The 24,871-nt window shown below is 44.7% G+C and overlaps 1 protein-coding gene across 1 annotated transcript in view; it reads left to right on the forward strand.

Moving 5' to 3' along the window:
* The window catches only part of CIB3 (calcium and integrin binding family member 3), a 243,549-nt gene extending 219,020 nt beyond the window's left edge, over positions 1-24,529 (forward strand). The window contains exon 5 of the mRNA XM_073685820.1: positions 24,315-24,529. Coding sequence (XP_073541921.1) covers positions 24,315-24,529 — 215 coding nt within the window. The remainder of the gene's footprint in view (positions 1-24,314) is intronic.
* The last annotated feature ends 342 nt before the right edge of the window (positions 24,530-24,871 follow it).

The following is a 24,871-nucleotide window of genomic DNA, read 5'->3' on the forward strand; positions in this document are numbered from 1 at the left end:
TGACCCTGGCTGGAGTGGGGGGACCCAAAGGTAGGGGGGAACCAGTAGTGGGAGTGGGTGGAGGAAGTAGTTAGAGGGAGCACTTTGGTAGGAGTATAAGATAGGGAAGCCATCTTAGGGAAGTGGTTAGATAGTTCTGGAGAGCAGTTCAGAAGAACAACTCAGGATAGTTCAGAAGAACAGTCCGGGAGCAGAGTCTCATTAGGAGCTCTGCTCCATAAGTGGGGCCAAGTCAGGAGGCCCAGGAGGGGAGCAGGGATTAGGCTCCGTTCTAAGGAAGGATCCTAGGGGGTACGGCGCGTGCAGGACGGCACCCGTACGCCCCGCATCTGTCAGAAGACAGAGGTATCGTAGCCACATTCTAGTCCCCTGAGGGTCAAGCAAGTTTGTGTAACTCCGGCGGACAGGAGGGACTTCAGAGTACCCGAACAGGATTCAGAGTGGGCAGCGCAGGGCAGGAGGGAGAAAGACCCAGTGCGAAGTCGGTCAAAATAGGAACATGAGAAAGTGGGGTTCTGCCAGGTATTCCCAAGCTACCTGAGGAAGGATTGAACCCCTGCCCAGTGAACGCAGCGCGACGCGGGAGGCCTTCACCTGTACAGTGCACCTGTGGACTGTCTTAAGAACTGTGAGTAAAATCTCGGATGACTGCACTGTACTGCCTCCATCCATTCTTTCATCGGCGCCATTGTTTCCCCTGCACTACAACGCCCAGCGCAACCCACGCTCTCTCACTTCACTGCCCTGAGGCCTGCTCCTCCTGTGGGGAGCTGTCCCCTCACAAGCTGCCCTAACATCTGCCTCAGAGGACTGTTGCAGCGCTGATGATCCTCACCAGACACCACAGGTGGCGTCATGAACTTTCTAAAAATATCCCCCTTTTGCACTGACCGCCCTGGGTCACGGACCGGGCCACCCACTGTGATATTCTCCTCCAACTGGCATCCAGAGGCCCGACTGCCGAGTACCCCACGGCCCTGGGGACGCGTCAAGTCTGGCGTCATGAACAGGATTCCGTGCCCATTGCCACCGGGTACTGTGCGCCTTAAAAGACTGTGATACTCACTGTGGTGAAGGTTTCCCGCCATTCCCGAGATTTCCCGCTGGATGAGGAGAAGAAGGAGGACAACGCCACCCTGGAGGAGGACAACGTCACCCCGTGGGAGGACCCGCGACCAACGTCGCCCTCCAGGAGAGTTCATCTGCTATCACTGCCAGAAGGCAGGCCACACAGCGCGGAACTGTCCTTTAAACGAGCAAACCTTGGGGCTGAGGGCCGACACCCAGGAGTAAATCAAGCAGGCCCATCAAACTGGTACCATCGTTTCGTGGGAGGAAAACCCTTCCTGTCCATTGTGCTGGATGGCAACGCGACACCTGCCCTGCTGGACACTGGATCTCAGGTAACCATCATACCTGGTGTCCTCTACAAAAGGTACTGGTCCATAGATGAACTGCGGCCGCCAGCCCCGAACCTCTCCGTGTATGCCTCTAACGGCCTCCCTCTTAACGTAGTAGGGGTTAAGGATGTGACAGTGAAGGTGGGGAGAGCGGAGCTAAAGGACCAAGGACTGATTGCAGTGGAGTCTAATCCTGATGATACAGACTTGCATATGATAAATGGTACAAATATTGTCGGTAACTGTTTGGGAGAAGTGTTGTTTTTGCTCCAACAGATTGCTGACACCGCCAAACCAGGGCAGAGGAAGGTGCTCCAGAGAGAGATACGAGCCCTCCTGTACCAGCAACAGGTAAAGCTAACAGGTGGTGAAATTGGTAATGTACGGGTGACAGACCTGATACCCATTGTGATTCCCCCGATGAGTGAGATGCTGATTTGGTGTAGAGCAGCAATAGGTCTAAGAGGACAGAACTACCAGGTGGTAGTGGAGCCCGTTAGCTCAGAGCACAGACCTACACTCTTAACTGCCAGGGGGGTGGTTGATGTCCGCAATAGGAGGGTCCCCGTACGTCTCCTAAATTGTGGGAAGGATGAAGTTAAATTGCCAAGATACGCCACTGTTGCCAGGTTGTATACCGTGAATGATGATGCCATACACACGGTGGAATCCTTGACCCCACCAGATACAGTGGAGGACAATGACTCCGAAGCTCAGTTGGAGGATTGGTGTCAACAGCTCCATGTTGGGACTGACGCCACTCCAGTCCATCAAAAACAAGGTGTATACAGGGTGGTCCAGGAATACGAGCAGGTATTCAGCAAACACCCACTTGATTTCGGGAGGATTAAAGGAGTACAACACTATATACCCACAGGTGACCATCCACCCATCAAAGAACGTTACAGGCCAATCCCACCAGCACACTACCAGAAAGCGAAGGAAATGTTGCATGACATGAGGAAGGCAGGGGTAATAAGAGATAGCTGTAGCCCCTGGGCAGCTCCCCTGGTCCTGGTCAGGAAAAAGGATGGAAGCATGAGAATGTGTGTAGATTACAGACAGGTAAATCACATAACACATAAAGATGCATACCCTTTGCCCCGTATAGAGGAATCCCTGGCTGCATTAAAGTCTGCAAATTACTTCTCTACCCTTGACCTCACTAGTGGGTACTGGCAAGTAGCAGTTGCTGAGGAGAACCGGGAGAAAACGGCCTTCACTACCCCGATGGGACTCTGCGAGTTCAACAGTATGATGTTCGGACTCTGCAACGCCCCTGGAAAGTTCCAGAGATTGATGGAGTGCTGTTTGGGACACCGTAACTTCGAGACCGTGCTGCTATACCTGGATTTTGTGATAGTGTACTCCAAGACGTATGAGGACCATTTGAAGCACCTGGCGGAGGTATTTGATTCGTTGTCCCGGTATGGGATGAAGTTGAAGCCTTCCAAGTGCCACCTGCTTAAATGGAAGTTTCAGTACCTGGGGCACATCGTCAGTCCAGAAGGAGTAGCACCAGACCAGGAGAAGGTCACTGCCATCCAGAAATGGCTGGAGCCGAAGAATCTCAACAAGGTACGTCAGTTCTTGGGACTGGTCGGGTACTACCGGAGATTTGTAAAGGACTACACCAAGAAGGCAGCGCCTTTGCAAGATCTCCTGGTAGGACAGTCCAACAGAGGCAAACCCCCCCCTTCCAGTGGGGTAAAGAGCAGGCTGAGTCCTTTGCAGTGATCAAAGAGATCCTGACTGGCGAAGAAATCCTGGGCTGCCCTGACTACAGCCAACCTTTCCTGCTGTACACTGATGCCAGCAACGAAGGACTAGGAGCTGTGTTAAGCCAGAAGCAGTATGGCAAGGAGAAGGTGATTGCCTATGCTAGCAGGAAGCTTCGTCCGACCGAGAGGAATCCAGAAAACTATAGCTCCTTCAAGTTGGAGCTCCTGGCCTTGGTCTGGGCCATCACTGAATGATTCAAGCACTACTTGGCCTCCAGTAAGTTCACGGCTTACACTGACAACAACCCCTTGACACATCTAGAGACAGCCAAGTTGGGAGCCATGGAACAGCGTTGGATGGCCCGACTGTCAAACTATCAATTCACCATCAAGTACCGGGCAGGCCACAAGAACGCTAACGCCAATGCCCTATCCAGAATGCCGCACCAGTCGGATACTGAAGAAGAAGTGGATGACCTGGAGGAGATTGAGCTACCTGCCTTCCATAGAAATGGGATGGTCCACGAGCAGCGCACCTCCAGGAGGTATCGTGGTAAGACACTAAACCCTTTACCTCACCACAGTTGGAAGGAGACCCAGGACAGCGACCCAGTTGTCAGCCGTATCAAAGAACTGATAACCCACGAAGGTTCCTCCCTGGAGAAGGACGCTTCTCCACAAGCCAAGCAACTGTGGAATGAGAGAAGCCGGCTGTTCATCTATAGAGAGAAGCTGTGCCGAAGGTTCGTCAACCCTAGGACCCATGAGATGGTATGGCAGATCGTAGTGCCCAGGACAGACATCCAGATGGTGTTGGAGGCCTACCACGATCAAGCAGGGCACTTTGGCTGGAAGAAGCTGGAAACCCTCCTGAAGAATCGTTTTTATTGGGTTGGAATGCGGAGTTCCATAGAGAGGTGGTGCCGGGATTGTGGACCCTGTAGCCTCAGAAGAAAAGACTACAGCAGCCAGAAGGCACCCCTGCAGTCCATCAAGACAACCCAGCACCTGGAGATCGTCGCCCTGGATCACGTCAAGCTGTCACCCAGCAGGTCAGGCTACTCCTATGCCCTGACCATGGTGGATCACTACTCCCGGTTCCTGGTGGTAGCCCACGTCAAGGATCTGACGGCAGAAACTGCAGCAAGGACGTTTCAAGCCTACTTCTGCAGGCCCCATGGATACCCGAATAAGGTACTGACGGATTAAGGCCCTGCCTTTGCAGCCGAGCTGTTCAAAGAGTTTTGCCATCTGTACGGGTGTAAGAAGATCCGGACAACACTGTACCACCCTCAAACTAATGGTCTATGTGAAAAGATGAACAACATAGTCATCGACCTGTTGACGACCTTACCTCTAGAGGAAAGAAACCAGTGGCCAGAAAAGCTACCTGAGCTGGTAGATCTGTACAATCACATACCTGTGAGTCCCACCAATTGTACTCCAGCGTACCTCATGAGAGCAAGACCCGGAAAGTTGCCCATGGACCTGGAGCTTGGAGTGGTAGAGCCAGAAGCAGATATGTCCACTGAAGACTGGGATGCGACTTGACAGGAGCAGTACAGGACAGTACAGGCCTGTGTCGAAGACAGTCTAAGTAAGGTGAGAGATAAGTAGGAAGCACAGTACAACAAGAGTGCACCCACAGAACCCTTGACACCTGGAGAAGTTGTGCTGAAACGAAAGAGAAGAAGCCACAAGCTTGACGACCAGTGGGAAAGGGAACCTTACACTGTGTTGAATTCCAGATTTGACAATAGGAAAACCTGTCTAATTAGCAAAGACGGAGGAAGAACAACTGCAACGGTATCAAGAGACCATCTGAAGTTGTGCCCAGGTCCGCTGAAGCCCCAAGAGGAAGTGCCTCTCACCGTACCGGAGGAGCCTAAAGAAGAAGTACTCCATACTGTCTTAGGAGATTTGCCGGCAGATTGGCCTCAACTGGATGGAGCAGTAATAATACCTGTGCTACACTTCTACCAACAGCCAGAAGACCTTCCACTGCAAGTAAGACCTGTAAGTGCCCTGGAAGAGCCTGCTCAGGAAGAATCCCCGGAAGAAGGATCACCGGTAGAAGCAGAGCCAGTAGGCCCAGTAACCAGTGTACTTGCCAGTCCCGTAGAGAGGTTAAGGCAGTCTTGCAGTCCACCAACACATAGAGCGGAAAATAGCGCAAGCATCCACACTACACACATTCCAGTACTACGTAGGTCATCGCGTAGCACAAAAGGCCAGACCCCTGTCAGGTATAGAGAGTAAATAGAGAAATACCTGCAGTATAAATAGTTACCCAGTAGGGTATTGCATAATGTTTATTGTATAAACTGATATATATGTGCATTTAGTTACCCGTAAGGGTATATATAAAGGACTCGGTGGCTGAGGACTGTGAGCAGCCCAAAAACTGTCATGTACATAGTTGCACTCCCTGGAGTGCCCCTTAAGTGACCACGGAACAAAAACCCGTTTGGCGTGGCGGAAGACGTGGTCCAGCACCTGGATCACCTATACCCTGTAGCCACGCCCAGGGCCTACGTTGAAGGATTTCAGGCGGGTCCCTCATGTTCCTTCATCGGTAAAATCGACACCAGGTCACGGGACTTACTGTGACTTAATCAATGTTATTTATAATTGTTATTATTGTATTATAATGTTACCAGTAACGTTCAAGAAAAGTGCCTCCCATAAAGGGAAGAAATGTTATTGTTTAACCTATTTTGAGAAAAATGCTTCAGTCCAGGAGTACTGAGTTTTACTAGGGGGGATGTGGCGCCCTGCTGCGCATTGGTGCCACAGAACTCAGAAGGGTGCATGGATGGACTTCTCCACAAGAGGCCCTCACACATTCACACACCTCCACCCTACCTCCTCAGACCACCAGAGGGAGCCCGTTAGGGACATATATAGGGAGGGTGGAGCCAGGCAGCTGAGATTAGTGTTCAGAGACAGAGAGGAACACAGCTCAGAGTTGAGCAGAGAGCGTGCTGACGCTCAGAGAGCAGCACTCTGGCTGCTGTGCTTAGGCGAGCCAAGGCCTACAGCACGTGTGAAGGCCTAATGAGGGCCTTGAGTGGGCCGAAGGCGAGAGGAGAAGGAAGAAGTAGCAAGGGGGCAGAGGAGCATACCAGGCTCACCCCGATATATATATACCAGACACCGGGTCCGCGCCTACAGGGATCCTTTACACCCAGTAGGAACCACCAGAACCCCTGGAGGACTACAGGTCCCAGGTTTGCCAAACTCTGACTACAATACAAGGGCTAGGAGTCACGGAGGCCCCAGCGTCCAGGGAGAGTGATCTCCAAAGAGGAGGCCCTACCACCAGGTCAGCAGGTGCAGAGAGAGTAACCAAGCTAGGCCTAGCTCCAGGCAGGTCAGAAGCTTAGAGAATAAAGCAACGGATCAGGAGGCCCTATACCCGCTCACTGGGGAGAGTCCAAAAGTGCGCCCTTCGCCTGGAGTACCCTGGACCGTGCCTGCAACACCACCAGTAAAGGTACTGAAGCTTACCCCCGTGTGAGTGTCTGTCTTTCCTCCGGGACCGTCCTGCAGTCTCTCCCCTGCACCACCATCCATTACACTCCACGCTGCCCTGGAGCTTGCTTTACCTGTGGAGAGCCACACCATCCCTGCTGCCATAACACCAGCTCCAGGGGACTGCTCCGCAGCGGCGGCACCCCTTGGCCGCATTCCACAGGTGGCGTCACGAACTTTCCTAATCCCCTATAAATTCCCCTTTTCACTGACCGCCCTGGGTCACGGACCGGGCCAGCCACCGTGATATCCCCCAGCAACCAAAGGCCCGGCTGCCGAGTACCCCATGGCCCAGGGGGCGCGTCAGGGGCATATAATGAGAGGATGTGCAGGAGGGGGCATATAATCTGGGGGCTATGCAGGGGGGCATAAAATGAGGAGCTGTGCATGGGGAATTAAATGAGGGGCTGTACAAGGGGGCATAAAATGAGGGGTTGTGCAGGAGGGCATAAAATGAGGGGCTGTGCAGTGGGGGTATATATTGAGCGGCTGTGCATGGGGCATACAATGAGGGGCGATGCAGTGGAAGCATAAAATGAAGAGCTGGACAGGGGGTATGAAATCAGGGGCTATGCAGGGGTACATGAATTGAGGGACTATGCAGGGGGTCACAAAATGAGGGGCTATGCTAGGGGGCATGAAATCAGGGGCCCTGTGGTGGGACAGCAAATGAGGGGCTGTGTTGGGGGCAGCAACTGAGAGACTGCATGGGGGGACAGCAAATGAGGGGCTGTGTTGTGGGCAGCAAATGAGGGGCTGTATGGGGGGACAGTAAAGTATATGAAGAGCTGTGGTGACCATACTTTATATGGGGCTCTGGAGGACATTATACTCTGGGTTGTGGTGAGCATACTGGATAGGGGGCTATGGTGAATATCATACTGTTTGGGGTGCTGTGGGGGGCATCGCAGTATACATGGGGGTCAGTTTTGGACTTCATACTATTTATGGGGGGCTATGGTGGACATATTACAGCATATATGGGAGCTGTGGTGGTGGCCATACTATATATTAGTGTCTTATTAAGGATATCATACCATATGGGCAGCTGTGGTGACCATCATACTGTATAGGGGGACAGTGTGAGGAGAGGTTACAGTTTGAAGACGGCAGCGTTTTGGGGGTTATGAGGGCATAGTGTGAAGAGGGGGAACAGAATGTATATGGGGAGCGAACAGCATGAAATGGGGGCACAATATGGAGAGGGGTTAGCATGATGGGGGGGCAATGAGAAGCTATAGAAAGTATAATGGAAAATTAGAGAGGGGACAGCCATGGTATAGGCCGTGGTTCATATGGGCGGATGGTGCAGCGGATATAGCTGATAATGGTAGACAGTGTGGAGGCCATATACCATAGGAGGCATATTTAGGGTACAGTATGGATAGATATTTTCATAGAGAGGGCATTTTAATAACACTCTTATTTTTAAGGGCACTGTCTGGGGATGTGCTGCAAAAAAACGGAGAAGAGGGAGGTCTGCAGAGACGAGCTCTAGCTGTGAAAAGTCATCATGGCATCTAGACAAGATGGAGATGAAAACAAACAGATGACTCAAGAGAAAATATAATCAATACGGCACCTGGATGTAAATGTTTATTTGTGACACTGACTGCGCCCCATCAATACTGTGGTTCCTGTAGGGTTGGCAGTCTGATGATGGCTGTTTAATACTCACCGGATGAAGTTCAGAGCCAAAATCTCGATCTGCACTCGCCATTTTCTTGAAGTCCTGCACACTGAATGATGGCTCCCATTGCGCACACACCGCCCACATAATGATGGCGGCGGCGCTGAATTTTAAAAAGAATAATTGAATAATCAGTGACCTGAAGAAGAAATAGAGGAGGCTAGTGGGTGAAGAGAAGGAGAAGAGGACCCTTCCCCCACGTCCCACCCTGAAGGACGCAAGTGTGGCGCCCCTGAGGGTTCAGTCGCCACAGAGATGATGTACCTCACCCAGAGATGTGGTGTCTCCCTTCTCTCAGGTAAGATGGGAGTGCCGCATGGAACCCCAAAACACCTACATCCAACACCACACTGCTCCAGGCCAGCAGGAGGGGCAAGACGCAATGTAGTTTTCTGCTGAGCCCTGACCCTGGCTGGAGTAGGAGGGAACCCAAAGGTAGGGGGAACCAATAGTGGGTGTGGGTGGAGGAAGCAGATGCAGGGAGCACTTATACAGTAGGTATAAAATAGGGAAGGCATCTTAGGGTGACGGGCTAGTAGTTGGAGTACAAGTCTGGGAGCAGAGTCTCTCTAGGAGCTCTGCTCCACTACAAGGGCCTAGGACTGAGGCCCAGGAGGAGAGCAGGGAGTAGGCTCCGTTCTAAGGAAGGGATCCCAGGGGGTACGGCGCATGCAGGACGGCACCCGTACGCCCCGCTCCTGCCAGGTGTCAGGAGGGATCGGTTGCTTCATTCTGATCTCCAGGGGGTCAGGTTGTTCCCAGATCCGACGTACAGGAAGGACTTCAGCGTACCCGAGCGGGATTGAGAATGGGCAGCGTAGGGCAACGATGAGAAGGACTAAGTAAGAAAACGGTCAAAGTAGGAACACATGAAAGTGGGGTTCCGCCAGGCATTCCTAAGCTTGAAGGATTGAACCCCTGTCCGGTGAACGCAGCGCGCCGAGGGAGGCCTTCACCTGTAAAGTGCACTTGTGAATTGCCTAAGGACTGTAAGTAAAACCTTGGACGACTGCATCGAACAGCCTCTGTCTGTTTCTTCACCGGCGCCATTTGTCCTCCCCGCACCAAAACGCCCAGCGCACTATTCATTCATTTACACTGCCCTGAGGCCCGCTCCGCCTGTGGGGAGCTATACCATCTTTAGCTGCCATGACACCTGCCTCAGAGGACTGCTGCAGCGCTGGTGACCTTCACCAGACACCACAGGTGGCGTCACGAACTCTCTGAACTTTTACTGATCATTGATACCCCTTTGTGCACTGACCGCCCTGGGCCAGCCACCGTGATTATCTCCCAAAGAGTGCCCCGAGGCCCCGGGGGCGCGTCACAAGACATAATTTTCTGAAAACTTCATAAGGTGAGTATTAAACAACCACTCAGCGGATCCCTTCACGTCAGGTATCAGATTAATCAGCATCACAGCGCCATTAAAACCATGCCTTTAGTTTACAGGGCTAAATCCTGATGACAGGTTTCCTTTAATTGAAACCATACGGCCCCCATGATAGTTACGCTATATTAGTTTTCATGACTATCCTTGGGTTTGACATTTAAAATACTGGACATCAGGGATGAATATTGCTATTTTTCCCCTGTATTGTGTAAATGGTCCCCAAAAAATGATTGATTCTCTATCTAACTTTGAAATTGCATGCCCTGTTAAACATCCCTTAAGTACACCACTTTTTTTTTTACTTTTGCTGACATTTTTTTTTAGAAAGAGGTAACAATTCTAGCGGAAGTGGTCATCAGAGCTTGTTACCAAACCCATCAGAGGGGGAGGGGAGAGGTGCATTAGGGGTCCTGTTACCTTAGCCTTTGACCCATTCCTTTGCTTTGGAGTGGGGGGCGCCATTGGCTTCATCTGCCTAAGGCACCAAAATACCTTGTCCTGACCCTGCGTATCACACTGAGCTTATTCTTATGCAGATATAATGTTTTGAGCTTCACATACAATAGTATGATCGAATCCCTTTCATTTTTAGTATTTTTTTTTCCCCTTTTTTGGGGGAATCCTCTCCTTTTAAATGCAATAATATTTTCAAATTAAAATTTCCATAATTTATTTAATTTATTTCTATTCTATTTCATAGCAGTATGCACTGCACTGTGACATAATAGAACTTTCTTCAAATCTGAACTTTATATAAACAGTGCACACTTTATCATTGTACACCCCACTTTTCTTTTTCCCATATGCAAACAGCTATCACATAATATCACCCATTAATCTACAGTATATATGTGCGCGTCATATACATGGGCTTTTTATTTCAATCTTTATCACTTCCCGCTGAGGCTTAGATCTATCTCCTGCAACCCTGTCTGAACTACACATATAGCTCCAGATTTAAGATGAATCTACCCAAACTGAGTATACTTCCCATCAAATAAGTTCAAACCTATCATTGCTCTTTTATTAAATTCATAGACGATCACTCCCTTTGTAATTCTTGTTTTTTCTTTTATTTTAATAAAAATTCAAGGATTTTAAAATAAAAACAAGACAAAAGATCTATTCTTATCCAACTTTATTTAATAAACTGTATGTTTTAATGGATGTTGGAAGCCCTCCCCTTGAGACAATACAAGGGGGGGGTCTCATGAGAACACAGACCCCATAATGAAAAGGGTTAGTCATTATGGGTTTTCTGTTCTTAACAGTTATGCTGAAAGGGTTAACAATTTTGAGTAAGCTATGCTGCTGCATGAGCAGATTCAAACTGGTTTTACCTGGCTGTCTCGCTGCCCTTTTTCCTGACCTCTGATTGGCAGTTGAAGAAAAGTGGGGGGAGAAATTGTGTATAAATATCAGCAGTTTCTAACGGTCAGCATCATCTGTTGATAAGAAGAAAGAAGATCAAAGGAACAGCTGATGGATCCGCTTCTACAGCAGCTGATCCGGAGAGCTGAGGATGAGGACGGCATAGAATGGTTGCAGAGCTGCTTAGCTATGAAACCTGCTTTAAAACCTACCTCTGCCATTGAGGTTTTAGCAGCTTCTGCTCCAGGACTGCCGTCCTCTCCTTGTTCTCCCCCGGCATCTCCACGTCTGCTGAGAAGAAGCCGTAGCTCCAAAAGGAATCGCCGCGCCAGGATCGCCTACTTACCGCCACAGTCATCAGCCAAGACCATGCACAGTATGTGCGCGGCAGAAGCTGGAGGTCATCTCAGCAGAAGTCCCGCAGCCTGCCATGAGATCTCCACCAGGGTGAAGAGTGCAGCCAGCCAATGTCATCGGGTGCCGCCAGTGATGCGGTATCCAGGCGCCGAAGAGGATTTCCGGAGCTGCCGGCGTCCAGAGGGGGTGTAAGTGATACATCTAGCTGCCGCAGCCTTAAAAGCGCTGCGGTGGCCCAGGGACCACCTGCGACACCCCTCCATCACCCCCTCATTTATGCGGCAGCAGGATCCCAGGCTGACTTGGCAGCTGCCATGTCATAGAGGGCCATATTCCTGGCATGCCATGTCATAGAGGGCCATATTCCTGGCATCGGACCAGGAAGAGGACCAGCTGACGCTCGCACCTTATGCCGGGCTTGAGAGCTGGCTGTGCCATGGACCAGGATCTGCCTCTGCAGCAGAAGGGTGAGATTCTCAAAGTTCCCCTGTCAGTCCCCTCTTTAAATTTAAAATCTTTAACAAAAGAAGTGTTTATGTTGGCATATGCAACAGATTAGGACTTATTATAAGTGAAAGGAGGACTTTATACTAACCAGAAAGCAGATGGCGATAGTGTGTAAAGTTATATGCTTGCTGTAATGTGGGGAGGGAAGCTCTCAATTGTTGGTTGTTTCTTACTTCCTGTGTTTTCCTTTTTTTCTTGAATGTGTTATGTCAGCAGCACACAGACTGTGTAACACTGAATTGTATCTCATGTTTAACCAGTATGAAGTAAATACTGTTTAGTCAAGATATCTTTCTGATTGAAGCTCTTGTAAGTACAGTGGTGACAGTAAGAAGATGCACTCTGCGACAGGTTATGGGCCCAGACACTACAGGCCCGCACTACAAGCCCAGGCAGCAGAGTCCCGGTTTATAACCCCAGATAACGGAGCACACAGATAAGCTCTGTAAACAGAAGAAAATAAATCCAGATACAGAGTGACAAAGGAATTCATGATCCCAGGAGCTGGATATAATTACAGAGAATTCAACACCGGCAGGACATACAGGAACTATCAGTAAGAAAAAAACAGGAGAATATCTTCAGTACAACTCTCTAAACAAGTAAGACTATATAAAGATGATGAGTAACACAGAACTGAAATTCACAGTAGCTAAACTGAATAGTGAAAATTATCAGTTATGGAAATTCAAAGTAGAGATGTTGTTATCTAAGGATGATTTATGGGAAGTAATTGTTACAGAAAGACCAGATCAAGATAATCAGACATGGGATAAGAAGAATAGACAAGCGAGAGCCACCATTAGCTTATAAGTGGATGATGCTCAATTAATACATATAAGAAATGAAGAAACAGCTAAAGGAATGTGGGAAGCATTAATAAAACTGTATGAAAGACCTAGCTTGAATCACAAGTTATTTTTATTAAGAAAGCTTTACAGTATGAGATTGAGTGCAAATGACGACATGCAGAAGCACATATTCTCAATGATGGAAGTGATATCACAGCTAAGATCTATTGGTGAAGACATTAAAGAAAGTCATGTAGCAGCTATATTATTGTGCAGTTTACCAGATTCGTATACAGCCTTGATAAATGCCCTTGAGACGAGACCAGAAACTGACATTACATTAGATTTTGTGAAAACAAGACTAATAGATGAATATCAGAGAAGAAAAGAACAAAGAAGTGATTCTGCTACTGAAAAGGACAGTGAAAACGCTCTTAAAGCTACAGAATTTAAAAAACCCTATAATAAAGAGACAAGAGAATGCTTCAGATGTAAGAAAAAAGGTCATTTAAAGAAACACTGTACCATATGGAAAGCAGAACAACAAAAAATACAACATAAAAAGCATACACAGAAAGTAAAAAACACAATTTCTGATTCATGTGAGAATAATTGGAATGGCACATTTAAAGTAACAGACAATAAATCATCACTTGGTTGGTTTATTGATTCAGGAGCAACGAGTCATATGACAAGTGACAAGAATTTCTTTACTGATCTTGATTTAGATAAGAAAGAAGCCATTTATCTTGCAGATGGAAGCAAAATAACCGCAGAAGGTATCGGACAAGGTATGCTAAATTGTTCAAACAAGTTCGGACAAGATTCAAAGATACTTGTACAGGATGTGTTGTATGCTCCAAAATTGGAAGGCGGATTATTATCTGTGAAACGTCTAACAGCAAAAGGACTTACAGTAAAATTCAAAGACAATGAGTGTGCAATTATTGCAGGAAACAAGGTGATAACCAAAGTCAAAGCAGATAAACAATTATATCATTTTGACACACCAAAGGAACAGATGAAGGTATGTACACATGATCGCAAAAACTGTATTCACATGTGGAATAGACGTCTAGGACATAGACACCCTGACAGTATAAGGGAACTACAGAGAAAAGAATTGACAAAAGATTTAAAGATATCAGATTGCTCAATTTCAGTAAGATGTGAATGTTGTATAAAATCCAAAGCCACAAGGATATCTATTCCAAAGGAAAGTGAGATGAAAAGCGAAAGACCACTTGATTTGGTGCATACTGACGTATGTGGACCCATGAAAGTGACTACATCAGGAGGCAATAGATACATGTTGACTTTTATAGACGACTACTCAAGATACACAGTCACATACTTAATTAAGAACAAAAGTGAAGTTTTTGATAAACTTGTAGACTATGTAACAAGATCAAGTAACAAATTTCAAAGGAAGCCAATTGTCATCAGAAGTGATAATGGAGGTGAATTTACAGGTCACAGAATAGAAGACTACTTAAGACAAAATGGAATAGAATACCAGAAAACTGTTCCATACACACCTGAACAAAATGGAGTAGCAGAAAGGAAAAACAGAACTCTAACAGAAATGATAAGATGTATGCTGACGTATTCCAAACTACCAGAGAAATATTGGGGTGAGGCAGCAATGACAGCTACATATCTACAGAACCGACTTTTTTCCAGAAAACTGACGAAAACTCCATATGAACTGTGGCAAGGTATGAAACCAAGTGTCAATCATTTAAAAGTTTTTGGATGTAAAATTTTTCTATTCATTCCAACAGAAAAACGTTCCAAACTTCAAAACAGATCCATGGAAGGAATATTCATTGGATATAGTGAAAATTGCAAAGGATATAGAATCCTAGATCCCAAAAACAGACAGAGTTACGGTGAGTAACAGTGTGACATTCATTGAAGATTTAAATGAAGACATTATGATTTCAGTTGAAACAAAAAATGAGAAAAACAATAGTGACATAACTGAAGAAATATCTGATGAGAAAGAAGTAGAAATTAATGAAGAACAAAATACTGAAAGAGAAGAATCACAACTACAAACAGACACAGAACCAAGAGGTTCAATGAGAGAGAACAAAGGAAAACCACCAATACGTCTCTCATACAAGACAAGCATAAGAAAAATCTATGCGCCTACCTCTTGGGAAGACATATCTAAACTTCCTGAAGAAGAAGCTAATAAATGGATAGAAGCAACAGAAACAGAAATTAAATCCATGCACGATTCAAATACATGGACACTAACAGATTTGCCAGAAGGAAGAAAAGCCATAGGATGTAAATGGATTTTTAAAGTAAAATACCAAGCAGATGGCACAGCTGAAAGATACCGAGCAAGACTCGTAGCTAAAGGGTATTCTCAAAAATATGGAGAAGACTATGATGAGACATTTGCTCCAGTTGTTAAACACACTACAATAAGAACTTTACTTACAGTTGCAGCAATGAAAAGATGGAACTGAGACATCTGGATGTAAAGACAGCTTTTCTGAATGGAGATTTAACAGAAAACATTTACATGGAACAACCTCCAGGATTCAAAGATGAAAGAAATCCAAACAAAGTTTGCAAACTACAGAAAAGCATATATGGTTTAAAGCAAGCAACTAAAGTGTGGAATGACAAAATCACAGAAGTACTTACAAATGAAAGATTTCAAAGAAGCAAAGCTGATCCATGCTTGTACACAAAAAGATTGATTAATAGATGGATTTATGTACTCATATATGAAGATGACATTTTGATTTGTTTTAAACAAAAAAGCGATAAAGAAAACATTCTAAAAATCCTGAAGCAACATGTCGAAATCAAAGACTTGGGAAATGTGAAACAGTACCTAGGAATACAGGTAGAAAGAGAAGAAGACGGAAGTTTCCTACTGAATCAAAATCACATGATTCAAGACATAACAGAAAAATTTGGATTAAAGGATGCAAAAACAGTAAAGTCTCCAATGGAAACTAATTATCTCAAAGAGATGAACAGTGAAAAAAATATGCTACCAAATAGTGAAGAATACAGAACAGCAATAGGAAAACTACTGTATCTAGCGACCGTTACAAGACCAGACATTGCAGCAGCAGTAGGAATCCTGAGTAGAAAGGTATCAAAACCAAATAAAGCTGATTGGAATGCCGTGAAGAGAGTAATGCGTTATTTGAAAGGAACTAGCAATGTTAAGCTGAAATTACCCACAAGTGATAATTGCATTTTAACAGGATATGTTGATGCAAATTGGGCTGGAGATCCAACTGACAGAAGATCTACCAGTGGACATATTTTTTTCTCTCAGGTGGACCAATAAGTTGGACAAGTAAGAAACAGTCAATTGTGACACTGTCTTCAACAGAAGCAGAATATGTTGCCGCAGCACATGCGAGTCAAGAAGTACTGTGGTTAAGACAATTGTTGACAGAATTAGGACAACCACAGTTGGAACCAACAAAATTGAAAGAGGACAATCAAGGATGTCTTGTTCTTGCTCAAATGGAAAGAGTCAATCCAAGAACCAAGCATATTGATGTGAAATATCATTTCTTGAGAGATCATCAAGAACAAGGAGTCTTGAAGTTAGAGTATTGTCCTACTGAAGAAATGACAGCAGACATCTTCACGAAGGCGTTGAATGCTGATAAACACCAGAGACTAATAAAAAAGTTGGGTTTGATTGAATAAGTCCTTACCGTTGAGAAAGGGTGTTGGCATATGCAACAGATTAGGACTTATTATAAGTGAAAGGTGGACTTTATACTAACCAGACAGCAGATGGCGATAGTGTGTAAAGTTATATGCTTGCTGTAATGTGGGGAGGGAAGCTCTCAATTGTTGGTTGTTTCTTCCTGTGTTTACCTTTTTTCTTGAATGTGTTATGTCAGCAGCACAGGGACTGTGTGACACTGAATTGTATCTCATGTTTAACCAGTATGAAGTAAATACTGTTTACTCAAGATATCTTGCTGATTGATGCTCTTGTAAGTACAGTGGTGACTGTAAGAAGATGCACTCTGCGACAGTTTAACGAGTATTTGAGCAGTGCTGATTCTTCTGTATTGCCCAAATCCTCTAGTGTAAATTCTAATTCTGGCAGCTGTAATTTTGTCTTGAAGCCTGGGCTGCCAGAAATTCATTTAAAAGAGTCACTGATTTGCGAGTTATCCCCTCTTGGATTCCATCTAAGCTCTTCTGCTAAGGAGCTAATTTGGAATAGGGATTATGTTGACTTGTTTTGTCTTTTACTGTCCGCCAAAGACCAGCCTAATAGATATGAGAGAAGGAATGAAGCAGATAACTGGCTTCAGGCCTTCTCTATCTATTCTGCTGTATTAGGCGAAAAATACCCTAATTTGTGTTCTAGCCTTTTTACATAGTAACATAGTTTTTAAGGTTGAAGGAAGACTAACTAGTTCAACCCATAGCCTAACATGTTGATCCAGAGGAAGTGTTTTAAAAAGCAAATCCAGAATGGGCAACAAAGCTAAAATATCGAGTCTATTGCAAAAAGCTCTGACTCCTGTGAAATTGGAAAGAATGACCCCATGGCTAGAAATATACCTAGATCAGGAGAGCAGCTCCCTTCTCTATGAAGGCTTTCGCGATGGGTTTTATGTGCCTCCCTTTAAAGGTATCGGATGCGCATTAGTTAATAATCTTCCTTCAGTGCTAGAATTCCCTCATATTGCTGAGGAGAAGTTTAAAAATGAGTTGGAAGCAGATAGGCCTGATGGGTCTTTTGATCTCCCTTCTTTTGAAAATTTTAGGATTTCTCCCCTTGGGGTGGTCCCTAAAAAAGAACACGGGTTTTTTAGACTTATTCATCACTTGTCCTACCCCCATGGCTCTTCACTTAATGACGAGGTTGATTAGGATACATGCTCTGTGAAATACACATCCTTTGATATAGTTATAGAGTTACTGCAGAAATTTGGCCATAATGCCCTTATGGCAAAATCTGACATCAAATCAGCATTTAGGCTTTTGCCTGTTAATCCAGAAGGTTTTAGTTTGTTAGCCTTTTTTTAATGATAAGTTCATTTTTGACAAATGTCTTCCAATGGGTTTTTCGTTATCATGTTTTTATTTTGAAACCTTCTCTTCTTTTTTACATTGGGTAGTTGAATTTGAATCATTAGGTGGGGGAGTTTTACATTACCTTGATGACTTTTTGTTTATTGCCCCTCGAGATTCCGATTGTTGTTTTTCATTATTAAATAAATTTATTAAAGTTTGTAATTTAATCGGAGTCCCTATCGCCTATGACAAGACAGTTTCACCTTGTACCTCTCTTGAATTTTTACGGATTTTAATTGATTCAAAAAATATGAGTTGTCCCCCCCCCCCTAAAAAAGTTTCTAAACTTTGCTCCACTATTAAACTATTTTTAAAAAGAGAGACGGTTACTTTAAAAGAACTACAATCTTTGTTAGGATTATTAAATTTTGCTTTGAGGATTATTCCGGTAGGTCGTGTTTTTTCGAGGCACCTTTATGAGGCTACTTCTGGTCATTCTTCCCCTAGTTCCTACATAAGGTTAGACAGGGAAACAAAGGAAGATTTAAAAATTTGACTGAATTTCCTGTCTAATTTCAATGGAAAAGCTCTCTGGCAGACCCCTTTATGCTTTCAGACTCTTTAACATTGTCATTTTTCACAGATGAACATGAAGGCCTTGGCTTATCATTCTCTTCTCATTGGGTGTCTGAAAAGTGGCCAGAAGCGTGGGTTCATAGTAAAGTTACTAAAAATTCTGCAGTGTTGGATCTATTTTCAATTTTCTCGTCTCTTCATCTTTGGGGCCCACTTATTAAGAATAAGCTAAACATTTTTCTTTCTAGTAACCAAGGCTTGGTTTTCAGTATTAATACCTTATCTTCTAAGAATAAGTGGGCTGCACAGATTATTAGGCCTATGATCCTTCTTTGTCTGGAATTTAATATTTGGCTAAAAGCTTCCTTTTCCCCTAAGCAGAGTAATTGTAATGCAAGATTTATTTGTCACCGTCAGTGGTCACACTTCCGGAAGCAAGTACCCGAAGCAGACATCAGAGGAGCAATATGCTCACAACAGCTTTGGCATGTAATTCGGGTGTAATCCCTTACTTTATTGAAAAATCTTTAGCTGACAAAACTTGGACCAATTATTCGTTTGGCTTCACTGGGTAAATTTTTTTCTAAAGAATAATTATGTTCACAATGAATCTCATCCAGAGTCTGCTTTAAAATTTGGTCTTTAAAGGCCTATCTTACTCAGCCTTAGCTAAAACTCTTGCTGGAGTTTCATTCTTTTTTAAGTTGCAAGGTAAAAAATCTGTCAACTAATCTATTCCCTGTCAGACAGTTTTTAAAAGGCTTCAAGAAGCAAAATTTTAAATCTGATGGCCGTCGTCCAATATCCTTTCATATGCTTAGGGAGCTGTGCTTAACTATTTTTTCAGTTTGCAATGACTACGGTGAGTCTTGCTTATTTTCGTCGGCTTTTTCTTTAGCATTTTTTGCTGCGTTGCGAGTCGGCGAGATTGTTTCTCATAAAAAATCTGTACCTTCTGGTTTATTTTGGGATGATATTGGTTTCTTTGATTCTCATATCTTATTATTTATTAGGAAGTCCAAAACAGACCAGTTGGGGAGAGGTTCAGCGTTAAAGCTGAACTCTATTTCAGATACTCCCATTTGTCCAGTAGCAAACACAAAGAGATGGTATGCAATTAGACCTGATAAGGAAGGCTCATTTTTCACTCATCTCAATGGCGAACCCGCTACGGTTTTCCAATTTACCGCAATACTTAAAAAATGTTTGATTAAACTCTGTTTGAAGGGTTAAAAATGTTGTCGCACTCCTGCCGCATTGGAGCCGCGACAGAGGCTGCTCGGCTAAGCTTGGGAGAAGAAAACATAAAGAGAATTGGAAGATGGGATAAGAGGAGATTTAAATTGTATGTACGCCCAGATTTGTCCAACTATTAACGTATCTTCATTTATAGGTCCGGTTACTGTCTGGATCATCGGACATTCCTATATTTTTTGGGATGAAAAAAGAGCCATCGTGAGGTCGTACACAGAAAACCTTTCCTTTAGCACCTCCTCTGTTCAGATTTTCTGGCATAGTAGGCGAGGAATGTTATGGAAGAACTTAATTTCCGATATGCATAAATTAGCAGAAAAATGGCCTAACCCAGATTTAGTAATTTTACACTTAGGAGGAAATAATCTGGGAAAAGTCAACACTCTGGATCTTTTAGCATTCAAAAGAAGGGACATTTCCATTCTAAAAACAGAATATTTTAATTCAGTTTTTGTTTTTTCTGAAATTATTCCAAGACTTATATGGGCAAGACCTAATATGTTATTTTTGGAAAAAATCAGGAGGAGAATAAATAGGAATATGGAGAATATGGAGAAGTTTATGTTGCTAATCGATGGTTTTTCTTTTAGGCACATTGATCTTGAGAACATTATTCCGGAAATATATAGGAGAAATTTAATACACATGTCCGATATTGGCTTGGATGTCTTTAATCTGGACCTTCAAGCCATTATCGAAAAATGGCTTTGGCGTTTTGGGGGGGGGGGCCATGCCTTTGTAAGGCCCGGCGATTGGGAAAACGTGCGGGCCAGTCCGTAGCATCAATGCCTTCATCTTGTAGGAACTGCTGACACACTACAGCCACATGAGTCCTGGCATTGTCCTGCATTAGGAGGAACCCAGGGCCAACCGCACCAGCATATGGTCTCACAAGGGGTCTGAGGATCTCATCTCAGTACCTAATGGCAGTCAGGCTACTTCTGGTGAGCTCATGGTCTCACAAGGGGTCTGAGGATCTCATCTCGGTACCTAATGGCAGTCAGGCTACTTCTGGCGAGCTCATGGAGGGCTGTGCAGCCCTCCAAAGAAATGCCACCCCACACCATTACTGACCCACTGCCAAACCAGTCATGCTGAAGGATGTTGCAGGCAGCAAATCGCTCTCCACGGCGTCTCCAGACTCTGTCACGTCTGTCACATGTGCTCAGTGTGAATCTGCTTTCATCTGTGAAGAGCATAGGGCGCCAGTGGCGAATTTGCCAATCCTGGTGTTCTGTGGTAAATGCCAAGCATCCTGCACGGTGTTGGGCTGTGAGCACAACCCCCATCTGTGGACGTCGGGCCCTCATACCACCCTCATGGAGTTGGTTTCTAACCGCTTGTGCAGACACATGCACATTTGTGGCCTGCTGGAGGTCATTTTGCAGGGCTCTGGCAGTGCTCCTCCTGTTCCACCTTGCACAAAGGCGGAGATAGCAGTCCTGCTGCTGGGTTGTTGCCCTCCTACGCCCCCCTCCATGTCTCCTGGTGTACTGGCCTGTCTACTGGTAGCGCCTCTTTCCTCTGGACACTACACTGACAGACACAGCAAACCTTCTTGCCACAGCTCGCATTCATGTGCCAACCTGGATGAGCTGCACTACCTGAGCAACTTCTGTGGGTTGTAGGGTCCGTCTCATGCTACTACGAGTGTGAAAGCACAAGCAACATTCAAAAGTGACCAAAACAGCAGCCAGAAAGCATTGGTACTGAGATGTTGTATGTGGTACCCACCTGCAGAACCATTCCTTTATTGAGTGTGTCTTGATAATTGCCAATAATTTCCATCTATTGTCTATTCCATTTGCACAACAGCATGTGAATTTGATTGTCAATCAGTGTTGCTTCCTAAGTGGACAGTTTGATTTCACAGAAGTTCGATTTACTTGGAGTTATATTTAGTGTTGAGCGAGTATGTTCTGTTAACCCTTTCGCCGAGTATGCTCGGGCCGAGCTCTGAGTATTTACAGCTGCTCGGGGATGTGTTTGAATCACTCCCGTGTGCATGATTTGCGACTGTTTGACAGTTTTAATACATGTGAGGAATGTCTATTTCTTACACATTCCTCACATGTAATAAAGCTGTCAAACAGTTGCAAATCATGCACACGGGAGCGATTCAAACATAACACCGAGCAGCTATAAATACTCGGAGCTCGGCCCGAGCATACTCGCTCAACACTAGTTATATTCTGTTGTTTAAGTGTTCCCTTTATATAATTTGAGCAGTGTACATAGCTTCCAACTGCTCCATCATGGCTCAGATGTTTTCCCGGCTTCTATACTTACCTCTCTCCGAAGTTCTCATCGCTCTGTACTCCTCCTCAGGGGGTGGGGCCGATAATCTCTTCTTAGTACATAAACTAAATTATAAATTCATATCCTCTCTTTATTGGTCTCACCTGGGACTCAAACTCACAATTATAACATCAACATGTTTCCCAATGCTCACAGGCTCTAACCACTGAGCTACAGCCCATACTAATAAACATAGGAAATTTTGGTTACCTTGACTCTACATTGCAATGACTCCAGTAGCAGAGTATACATCTCCATATAAATACATTGTATATATAACAATGTATTTTTATGGTGCCTGCATACTGAGGTGAAGAAAAATATGTATCTTGTTCCTATAAGGCTATAAACCCACGATCAGGAAGAGCAGCTTTTTGAATGCAGCTGCTCACCTGCACTGCGTCCAAAACGCTGCGTTCTACATTACAAGCACAATGGATTTATAGAAATCCCATGCCCACTGTGCTTCTATTTGACACTGTGTAAACTCACCAGCGGCGCGGATTTACAGATCGCAGCATGTCAGTTTCTGTTGCGGAGACGCTGGTCTCCACTATGAAATTTCCACACTAGAAAGTCATTAGATGCGGTAACTCCACATGGTTCAGTGAACACATGCGGATTTACCTGCTAAATTATAATCCAGCGAGAATACGCTGCGTCCAAAGCGCTGCTGTTCCTGATCGTGGTAATGTAGCCTAAAAGTATTAAAAACAATAAGCAATTAAAAATTATTTATTGTCTACTCAGGTCTTGAACTCACAAGCTTCATATTACAGACTAATGTGAACTTTAGTGTGCTGCACCACAAGCTCTAGTGGTGTAGGGAAGAGAATTTCATGTATTTGATCTGTACTGCAGACTATGACTATCGGCTGATAGAAATATACTGCTGTGTACAATATATGTATTTTTATTCTACACGGAGAATCAGGGCATGTGCCCACGATGCGTACCATCCTGCGGCCGCAACGCTGCGGAACAGCTGCCGGTGGCTTCTGCTCAATATGCAAATGAGCTGCGCCATTTTTTTTTTTTCACCTGCCGACTTTCCTCATAGAGGTTAGGTCTACGGAGAAAGCCTGCATGCGGACCCGCAAGAGAAATTGACATCCTGCTGTATGGAAAGAGACGCATAGCGGACATAGGATTTCTAGAAATCCATCCACTATGCTGTAACATCTGGCACTGCATAAACACACAGCGTGAAACCCGCAGCAGCACCGGATCGTGTGCACATACCCTAAGAGATTTTTTCATCTTATAAAATTACTAAAAAAATAATAATGAAATACACTTGAAAATGAAAAAATTTTATTTTTAATGCGTTTATTTTTAAATAATAAACATCACAAATCAGCAAATATCAGCCATATTTGGTGTCCCTGTGATCGCAACGACACGCACAACACTGCGATCAGATTATTTATGGAGATCGGTAAATGACGTAAAAAAATGGCATCATTTATATTTTTCTCTATTAAATCCATCAAAATGTAATAAAACGGTAATGCTGAGGCCGTGTTCACACGTAGCGTAAATGCTGCGTTCTTTCTGCTGCTTTTTTCTGTAGGTGTCCGCACCACATGACACAGTAACAATCTTCTCTGATTATTAGTCTTTGCTGCGTTTCTCTTATGCGTTTTCCATGCAATTTTGGGGCAGATATGAAGCAGAGTTTTTAACATTTTTTAACAATACAGAAAAGCTTTGATTCTTATTGTGGAGTTTTGTGCGGATCCTGCAGAAAACAAAAAACACAGTATTTCTGCACTATGTGAACACAGCCTTACAGAAACAAAAAAGCCAGGTGTCATATAGTGACGCTACATAAAGATGAGAAAGTTCTGGCGGCTCTGACTGTGAATGAGGGAACAAAAAATAATCCACTGGTCCTAATGAGAGATGAGCAGAACGCACAGCTCACGTCACGCTGCCCTGGGTGATCAAAAGCCGCGCCGGGGACACCGGATGGTTAGAGATTCACGGCCTCCCTCCAGCTGCCAGGTAGCACTGATCTGGACGCTGGAACAGAGACCCGGGAATCCATCCGCTCATCTCTGCTCCCAACTGTCCCAGATACAGTGGACAGTCCTGGATTTGGGTCTATGTCCTGCAGTCTCAGGCGTCTGCTGAATGCCCCCTCATTACCAGCGCCCCTCTGGCAACTACTCCTGCCAGGGGAGAAAGAAATGCTAAATGGGCGTGGATTGGATTTGCTGCTGCACGCTACGCACGCCACATGATGTGTCCCTTTTTCTATTCTTCAAAAGTTGGGAGGTATGCCTATATATGCTCAGATGAAGTAAGATTTCAGAACATCTAGTGCTTTGTCATCATCTTATTGTCAAAATTAAATTACTATCTTTTTTTCCAACTCTGTTCTTTTCCTAGATTTCAATAATGATGATTACATATGTAAATCAGACCTAGAGAAAACGCTGAACAAGCTTACCCGGAATGAGCTAACACCAGAGGAGGTGTGCTTGGTTTGTGAGAAGGTGATAGATGAGGCTGATGTAGATAATGATGGAAAACTATCACTGGAAGATTTCCAACACATGATTGTGAGAGCTCCAGACTTTCTCAGGTATCAAAAATCACTCTGAACATGATATACAGTTGTAAGCAGCTTAAAAGAGTCAGCTCAACACTTGTCTATGCCTGATTTTACAACTCATTGCCGTTGCTACGTTTTTGACCAAATGAATGAAAAATGGCCCACCAAACAACTCACAAACCAGCTAACCTGACCACTGTAACCATTACTATTATCAGATGATTCGCATTTCCAGACTTTTGCCGCTTTAACATGTTGCAATTGCTGTGCAATTTTTTGCCACATTTCTGGTAAAACTGCAGTTTTTGCTGTGATTTAAAAAAATGTGGGTTTTTTTATGCGGTTGTGGCAAAAAAAAGTGCTATTGGCTTTGTGCATCTGTGCAGACTTT

This window comes from Phyllobates terribilis, unplaced genomic scaffold (genome assembly GCF_046119375.1).
Source record: "Phyllobates terribilis strain yellow unplaced genomic scaffold, ASM4611937v1 Scaffold_1__5_contigs__length_1240528914, whole genome shotgun sequence".
NCBI classification, from domain to species: domain Eukaryota; kingdom Metazoa; phylum Chordata; class Amphibia; order Anura; family Dendrobatidae; genus Phyllobates; species Phyllobates terribilis.